The sequence below is a fragment of the Morone saxatilis genome, unplaced genomic scaffold, assembly GCF_004916995.1.
Source record: "Morone saxatilis isolate NCDOM2014 unplaced genomic scaffold, NCSU_SB_2.0 Contig8, whole genome shotgun sequence".
NCBI classification, from domain to species: Eukaryota; Metazoa; Chordata; class Actinopteri; family Moronidae; genus Morone; species Morone saxatilis.
The window spans coordinates 10,325,370-10,334,158 of NW_023340257.1; the positions used below are offsets into that span (position 1 = coordinate 10,325,370).

The 8,789-nt window shown below is 43.0% G+C and overlaps 1 protein-coding gene across 1 annotated transcript; it reads right to left on the reverse strand.

Moving 5' to 3' along the window:
* Positions 1-343: 343 nt before the first annotated feature.
* Positions 344-8,188, reverse strand: slitrk3a (SLIT and NTRK-like family, member 3a). Its single transcript, XM_035680706.1, has 2 exons — positions 8,053-8,188; positions 344-6,277 (listed from the first exon to the last, which is right to left on the reverse strand). The coding sequence occupies exon 2, from the start codon at positions 6,217-6,219 to the stop codon at positions 3,505-3,507; it is 2,715 nt and encodes a 904-aa protein (XP_035536599.1). The 5' UTR covers positions 6,220-6,277; positions 8,053-8,188; the 3' UTR covers positions 344-3,504.
* Between the last annotated feature and the right edge of the window lie 601 nt (positions 8,189-8,789).

The following is an 8,789-nucleotide window of genomic DNA, read 5'->3' on the forward strand; positions in this document are numbered from 1 at the left end:
AGAGAGAGAGGGAGAGAGAGGAATAGTAAAAATAAGTTGCAGGGACAGAGACACAGAGGACAGAAAGAAAGGCACACACTGCATTTACCGTGCTGAAGTCTTGCCAACGTAAAAGCCTCAAGAGAGATGTTGAAGGAAAGGTTAACTCCACTGCGAAATTTAAATATCACTGACATAATAGAGAAAGATTCAAACAAGCAGTGCATGTTTACATTTCACACACAAAAAAGAAACATTTAGCCAACCTTCATTCCCAGTGGTTGTCCATATCTACTGTTCCACCAAATTATGAAATCACTTGGAGATATTAGTGCAGGATAACAAGAGGATTTATTGGGATAAAACCACTCAACATGGTATAATGGGACAAAGCCCAGCACTCATTTGTGAAATATTATGGTGGGTAGGTGACAGGGGTGGAGGATAAAAGGTTACCAAGATATGGGACTATAGCAAAATCATCAATGATCCCAAAACTTTATTTATTTATTCATTTGGGGATGGGGTTGATGGTGAGGGTTGGGGTTAACAGAGTAATGCATTATGTTTTTAATCAAACTGAGTGCACACTGAAAATGCTGACCATATAGTCTAACGTCTTGGTCAGGGAAAGGAAGGCTTTATGTGAGTCTGTGTGTGAGTAGGTGTGTATGTGCGTGTGTGTACATGTCTGTGTGTGGGCGTATAGGTGAGAAAGTAAAAAAAAAAGGAGCAGACAAATGAGATGGGGCAGCAGAACATGGGGGTACAGCATTGTGAAACTTTCTGCGAGTAGAAAATAAAGAGCCTTGACGTAATGCTACCATGCTTACAAAGGCTTTATATGAAGGTGACCTCCACTCATTTGAGCAACAGTAATTGTCAAAAAAAGGAAACAATGAGTACAACACAAGATAAAATGTTCCACATTATGCAAGCTTATAGATTGGATCATTGATGATCAATACTGGAGATGACTAGACTACACTAGCTAAGGGCCTTCCCATTTAACAGAGAAGAATGTGGTTTGCTACATATCTTCCACGTAGTGTAAGTTGACACATATGAGAAACTATAACACCCAATTGCAACTGAGGATCACCACTCCTAGTAAATTGAAATCAAAACAAATTGCATATGATGCCCATTTTAAAATATAATTTTAAACAGAAATGCACCCTCCGTTCCATAGATAATCACAAATTTATAGACATCAAGATTGCATCGTATTTTTCCCAAATCAAAATTTCACCTTAGGAAAGAGAAGAAGAATTAGCGCTATGATGATGTGTACTGCAACACCATATTTACTCCACGTCTGCATCAACCTGGGGTTTTGCCTGCTTTTTACTATTTGGTCCCAAAAATGAATCAGGCTAGGATAGGGAAATATAAAATGTCAAAAATGTCACAGCAAAAACATTGCAGCAACAGAGACTGTTGAGGATTCATTTACCACTTGGGATTACAATGAAAAAATAAAAATAACCATAGTAGTAATTGTTATCAACAATCGGAAAATTATAATACCGATATGTTAAAGCGCTGATCACCTCTCTTTTTTAAAAATAATTTGTTGATATAGCTACCTGCTTCATTTAGAAAAAAAGCACGAAAAAAATGAAACAGATGAAACTGCGCTTACATGAATAAAATTATCTTATTCCACTTGTAGATGTTATATATAGATATTTTGAAAATAAGTCATACTGAATACGAGACTTAATGACCTCTTAGGATAAACATTTTGTGCATTACATTAGACTGTAACTGCATCCAATCTACTAAATGCCCAATAAATCTGAACGCCTTTTTATCGCCCTCCAGTGGACTGAATCCACACTGCTACTTTGGAGGGAATCAGAGAAATTAGATGCGAAAATTCAAAGAGTGACATCCAATCACATTTTCACCCCTTCTCAGTTACTGTTTATTAGCCTACATCAGCAGTACCCGTTTAGATAATTGAAATTGCAACGTGCCTCACTGATTTGGTATATCCTGTCATATCATACACTTCTAGACCAGCAGCATTCACCTGACTTGTTCTGGCATTGCATTTTCTGTATCCTTTTCCTTCAGATTACATCCAACTAGGATCAGTAATGTAGTGGCAAATCAAAATTGTGCACTATGATATCCAGCAGGTGAGGATCATAGAATAAACTATTAAGAGACAGAAAAAGTGATTATATTTTTCAGGAAAAAAGACAACCTTTTCCCTTTAACTTCAATTAATTTAGACCTAATCTGAAAACAATAAGGTGCTGAACTGAGTTTAAATGTTATTGCCCTCCACTACATTCCTGTCTAGCACTCTATTGGTTCAGTAGCTATCCTTCCATCTCCATTAACTCATGATGGTTGGCCACAGCTTCAACATGCCATTTTAACAAGACACCAAATACACAGCCTGTCAATAGTGCTCCACACACAGGTTCCCGTGGCATCAACCCTTTCATCATTTGATTGAAGAGTTTGTTTTTATTAAGAAGGCTATACCAGACGCATAATCACTATACATTGATTTAACATTACCTTTACAATTAAATTCTTCACTGAAATTACAGAATAAATATATGCACATTTTTCTTCAAATCTTTGTGAGAGAGAAAACATTAAAAGTGCTTCCTACAAAGCCGTTAGTGGGTGACAATGGGGAATCCAGAAGCAATGGAAGGGGAAGGGAGGGGGGGTCAACAAAGTGCGTGGAAATATCCAGAAAACCTTGAGCGTTGTCTTATAATAATATTCACAAATGTTTTACCATCCGTACATCGGCGCGTCCTTTTTACGAGAAGCACCCTGATATAGACAGAAGTCCTCATTAATAGTAATAACCATATTAATAAGATATAAAAATTAAATAGAACACTGAACTGTAAATGCGTTGCAGTATCTCTGTTCATAATGTGATGTGATAGTTCTGAGTAAATCCCCTCGCTTTCTGCACTGAAGCGAGTGCATGCAGCAAACTGCAGTTCATTTTAATATATGTATTTTTTCACTCTTTCAATCAAATCCTACAAACTTTATGTGCACGGCCTCCGGGTGTTTGTACATCCTAGTCAGGGGTAAAAGAGAAAAAAAGAAAACCCTCAAGTCAGGGAGACGTCCAGCTCCCGTGCGTCTTGCACATCATGGTAACTCCATAAAAGGGGTTTAAGTGACAGATGTATTTAGGATGTTTCGTATGTTTTACTCCCCGGTGCCCCTCTCATTCCTCTTTTGCTCTCTCTTGGGCATATAGAGATATTTATATATTATAAAAATAACGGCTGTTGACATTGCTGGCTACTCTGAAAAAAAGGCACTTCATTGAAATATCTGAGAATGGCCTCTCCTCCAAAGTGATTTGGGGGGAAACTTTGTTTTAACTGTAATATAATATTTTATTTTATATCATGCTGCTTTTTCAAGTTTATTTTTTTTGATATTGGTTTTGGGTGATTTTGTTTTGAGGGTGGCAAAGTGAATATGTTGATTTTGTTGTGTTTCATTTTTTTTCTCCATGGGCTAGAGATGTTAAAACCGGTAAGATTTTTCCAAGACTTCGAGGTAATCCGGCTTGGTTTGAAGTTTGGCCCTTAACTCGAGGTAATCGCTTTGGGACGGGTCGGGGTAGCAGCCTTTCCCCGCCGTGAAAAGCAATGTCTCCTTCAGCCGTGCATCCTGCTGCAAATCCGGGTACTGCATGCCTGGTGGGTGCGCATGCGCCACATGCATGTCCTTTAGTTTGGGCACTGTCCCATACAAACAGTCTACAAAGCCCACTGTTGGTGTGGGCCTCTGACTGTCAATTACTGTAGGGCAGAGCCCTCCATTCTCATGAAATCCTGCCATGTCAGCCGTGGTGTGGTTGACTGTGACGATGGTGTTGAGTTGAGAGTTTGAGACGGCCAGGGTCCACTCCCTCTCTTTCTCTAACAAGGTTCTGTAGTTACTGTTGCTACTGCTGCCATTGTCTTTCTTTTCTGAAAACTGTGCTCTGTCTTCCTCTGCTATCTCCCCCTCTCTAGGCTTATAGATGGGGTTATTACACATCTGAGTCACAGGGTGGGGGATGTAATCATAAACGTGACCATGGGCATGTGTGTGACTAGTGTGAGTGTGTGTGTGCATATTGGGCGTCGGTTTCTCTGGTGTGCCAGTGTTACCGGCACTACTCTGCCTTGGTGGGTCCTCAAAAATCCTGCATTGCATTTGGATGCCCGTCAGGTCTACCTCAGAACGTTTCCTGAAGGGCAGCTTCTTCCTGCGACGAAGAACAAAAGCGAAAAGCCCGGCAGCCACAAACACAGCGGAGATGAAGAGGATAAGTAGGCTGAGGATGAGGACAGAGAGTGGGACAGCCCCCCTCCCATGTGCCTCCCCCATGTCAGAGCTCCCTGTGGTAAGATCATCCCCACCAGGCAGGGCCGGTGAGGGGCCTGAAGAATACTTGAGCTCAGGACAGATGACCTCAACCTCCAGTGAACGCAGGTCCTTCCCAAAAGCAAATTCAGGTGTCTTGCAGATGACATCTCCAACCACAATGACAGAGGAGAGCTTTTCCAGCCACTGTTTGAGGGGAATGATATCACAGGAGCAGTCCCAGGGGTTCTGATGGAGGTCAATCTGGACAATGGATGTCAGATGTTCCAGAACTCCACGCACAGGCAGGGAAAGGAAGTAGTTGTTGCGAAGGTTGAGGCGTGCAAGGTTAGTGCCAGCAAAGGCGTCAGTGGGGAGGGAGCGTAACAGGTTGTCACTGAGGAAAACCAGCTGGAGGTTTGGCATTAGGGAGAAGGAGTTAGGCTGTATCTCGCGTATGACATTATACTCAAAGTAAAGATAACTCAACATCTGAAGCCCTCGGAACATACCAGGGGTGAGTCGCTCAATGTCATTTCCATTCAGATATAAACTTTTTAAGTTTGGAAGGTTGATAAAGGCGCCCTCCTGGACATAGGATATCCGATTATTCCCTAAATGCAGTAAATCCAAGCTTGAGAAGTTCCAGAAATCAGAACGATAGATTTTCTGTATTAGGTTCCCACTGAGATACAATTTCTTGGCATTGAGGGGCCGAGGCAGGAGCTCAGAGATGTTGTGAAAGCCTTTTTCTTTACAGTTCACTGTTAGCCCTAGGTCATTGATGTGAAGGTTGCAAGTACATCCAGCTGGACAAATTATTGGGATTGGAGGCCTTGTTTGGTAGCCAGCAATGGGGGGCAGGTTCATGCCTGGGTAGATGCTACGAGGGGTTGGGGAGTTCTTTGTGGGCCTGGGCCGTTTGGTAGGCTTGACAACTCTTTCCTTGTATTCCACAGAAGAGGCTGTGTTGTGAAAGGAGGAGAGCATGGAGGAAGGTTTAGTAGGCCATGTGTTCTCATTGCTGAATGGGACCCGGGGAATTCCCAGCTTGGCCTCTATCTCTGCATCGGAGAGAAGCGGACAGAGCTCACTGCGCTTGATTTCCCGTAAGTCCTTCCCATGTAATTGGAATGGGTGCTCACATGTGATCTCCCCGACCAGAGCTGTATAAGGGATTCTCTCTAGCCATGTTTTTAACTGGACAATCTCGCACACACAGTTCCAAGGGTTCTCCTCCAGCTGGATTTCCATTAAGCTCCTCCCAATGTACTCCAGCGTGCCTTTATATGGCAATAACTTTAGTCTGTTTCCTCTCAGGTCCAGATGTGTGAGTGATACAGACCGGAAAAGATAATTTGGGAGCACAGGGATCAGATTGTCATTTAGTATGAGCACTCTCAATTTGTGAAGGTGCCTAAATGCACCACTTTCAATCCGTTTGATAACATTGTAGTCCGCCTGGAGATACTCTAAACTCTCCAACCCCAGAAAAGTGTCATTCCGGAAAACTTCTAGTTTGTTTTCATGTAGGAAAAGCCGTTTGAGTATTCCTAAGCCATTGAATGCTCCAGCATGGATATCTTGCAAAGCGTTATTACCCAGATTAATGGATATTGCATTGTTGAGATGGAGGAAGCTGTTAAAGTAAAGCTTCCTCATGGAGTTTCTCTGCAGATTGAGCTTGAAGGGCCGACTCCATATCTGGGAAATCTGGCTGACATTTGTAAATCCTTTACTGTCACAGTGGACGTGGAAGATGCCCTCTTTGACCTCGCAGTAGCAGGGCTCGAAGCAGGGCTCGTCGATCTCCTCGGAGTCCTCTAGTAGTGGGATCGGGGTGGTCCATCCTAAGGCTATGGTGCTCAGCAAGGTAACCCACAGCATCCTCGCTGACACCAAGGGGATGAAGTCTCGGCTCCAGAGACAGAGCCACTTCACAGCACTGCAACACAGAACAGAGGGAGAGAGAATGGATGGGAGGGAGAGAATAGGGGTAGGGAATACACACACAAGTACACACCCTCACAAAGTGAAGTTTGAGATGAGAGACAGACAGAGGTAGGAGAGAGCGAGAGGAAGGGTGCATTAGTTTCAGTAGAATGGAAAATGGCTTTGAAATGAATACCAATGAATAATAGAATGACATTGTAGACCACTTTAGGTGTTGCAATATTGCTGGGTATCTCAAAACAAAATAAAAATCCAGCAGTCTTGGATGGGTAATATGATACCCAGCAACGCATACAAATCTCTACATCCAGACAGTTAACGTCAGTATATAGGTGGGGGTTGCCATTTATTATGCCGCAGATATGCTGGTAAGGTCGCAATAAATCACCTCAGAGATGCTTATCGCCACGAATAAACGAAGGCAACAGCAGGTGGGTGAGGTTAGTGGTGAGGAGACAACGTCCCCCGGCTTTATTACATAACAGGAATCTCAATCCCTCTTTTAGTAAATGAGAGTCCAGAATAGCGCATTGGAAATTAGAGTAGGTGCATCGAAGGTCTAGCGCAGGAAGAGGACGGGGAAATAGGTGGGACACTGATGGGACAAAGACAGGACTGTTGACTGTTGCTGGACATCCATCTCGGTAAAATTAATCTCAGCATATTAATATTTTCTCGTCTTTAGCTCGTGGAAATCTAATAAAAAGTTGTTGGTTTTTTTTTTAAAAGGAGCACGGGTATAGAAAATGTAAACTGACTTTACCAGTGTAAATATTGCAGAAACGTGTCAAAAACAGGTGGAGGGAAATGAAAATAGTCCAGTATGTCCAATGATTCCGGCGAGCAGAAAACGGCAGAGCATATGCCCTCGGTGTTTTCTTGGGTTAAATTCCCCACGTATAAACCCAATAAACAGGGATAACTGTTGACTTATTAATTGTAACTTAAACTGTCGTTTCCAGGAAATACAATCAATACAACTTCTTCTGGCTTTCCCAATTGGTGATGCCGTTTAAGGATTATAGGAGCAAGTGAAAAGCGCAGTGGGCGAAGCTGCTGCTCCGAGATACTCTGTTATGAGTCTGTGTTTTAGTAGATCCGGCCTGCCTAGAAATAGTAATATCATGTTTAAAGATGACGAATGAAAAAAACAAAAGTAATAATTATAATGTTTATAAGAAAAAAGCTTTCTGAATTTTGTCTTCTTAGAAAAACAGGGGGGAGGGGAGCTGGTCGAAGGTTCCGTTCAGTACCTCCATGGCGGTAAGTGGGGGAAAAGTCACACACGTACACACACACACACACACACACACACTGAAAATCTTTTCTGTGGGCTGAGACTTTTCATACACACACACACACACAGCGCTGTCCATTCAAACCAGGGTGCTGAAAATCCAGAGGAGACGCGCTGGGACCGACTGTCGGAGCAGAGACGCTGTCCATGGTGCTGAAAACAAAAGCCCAGCGACAAAAAAAAGAGAAAAGGAGGAAAAGGGAAAATGGATTGTAATCCCTCAAAAAACACAGAAAAGGGGAGAAAAAAAATCTCCTTGAACAGGATCTCCTCAATGCAACATTCACTGTTTTTATTTCTCTCTCCGTGCGTAATCCTCCAGGATTTAATGATTCCGCTCCCATGATAGGGATCAAAAAGCGTCGGTGTGATGTCAGAAAAGAAGTAATAACGACATTTAAAGCTATTAAAAAACAATACCTGTCATAATACATTCCCTTGGGCTGTATCAAATCGGGTGGTATACGTACTTAGTTTAGTGGGATTCCAACTTCACATATCCTCCTGCGGTGTGTTGTGTTGTCGCCCGGTGCGTCCCGCTCACCGTCCGATGCCGGGCTGTGAGGAAGACAACAAGAAATGGGGGTGACCGAGCCGTTAGAGGAACAGGGGGAAACAGGGAAAGAGAGAGGGAGAGGGAGAGAGAGAGGGTGAGAGAGAGAGAGAGATGGAAAGAAAGAGCAGGGCATTGAAGGAAGGAGAGAGGAAGAGATGCGCATGTGAATGAGCCACGGATTCAAAATCCGAGCTGGGGAGATTCTCTGCACAGCCCTGTACTTACCCGAATTGAAAGTGCTGCTCATCGCCAGTGGAAATTTTAAACCGACCCATTCAAAGATTTCAATCTTGAATTTACAGCACACTAAGTTATTGAGAAAGGGCCGTATCTAACGAGCTCCCCAGTCCGGTCAAGAAAGCAGGGTCTCGTTTATTGAAAATTCCCCCAAAATAACCTTGCTGTCAGTGCAGCGGAGAGAGCGGAGCGCTTATTGAAATACATGCCAAGCATAATGCAGTAGCCTTTCGTCGTGACACTGGCAGGGAAACGGCGAATAAAGAATAAAAAGGTTACTGATCAGCCGCCTGCATCCCTGCAATCCGTTATCCTCGATTTGTTTTAAGTCCATGGCTATGCAGACTCCAATAAGCACCCGAACACACACACACACACACACACACATACACACATACACACATATATCTGCAT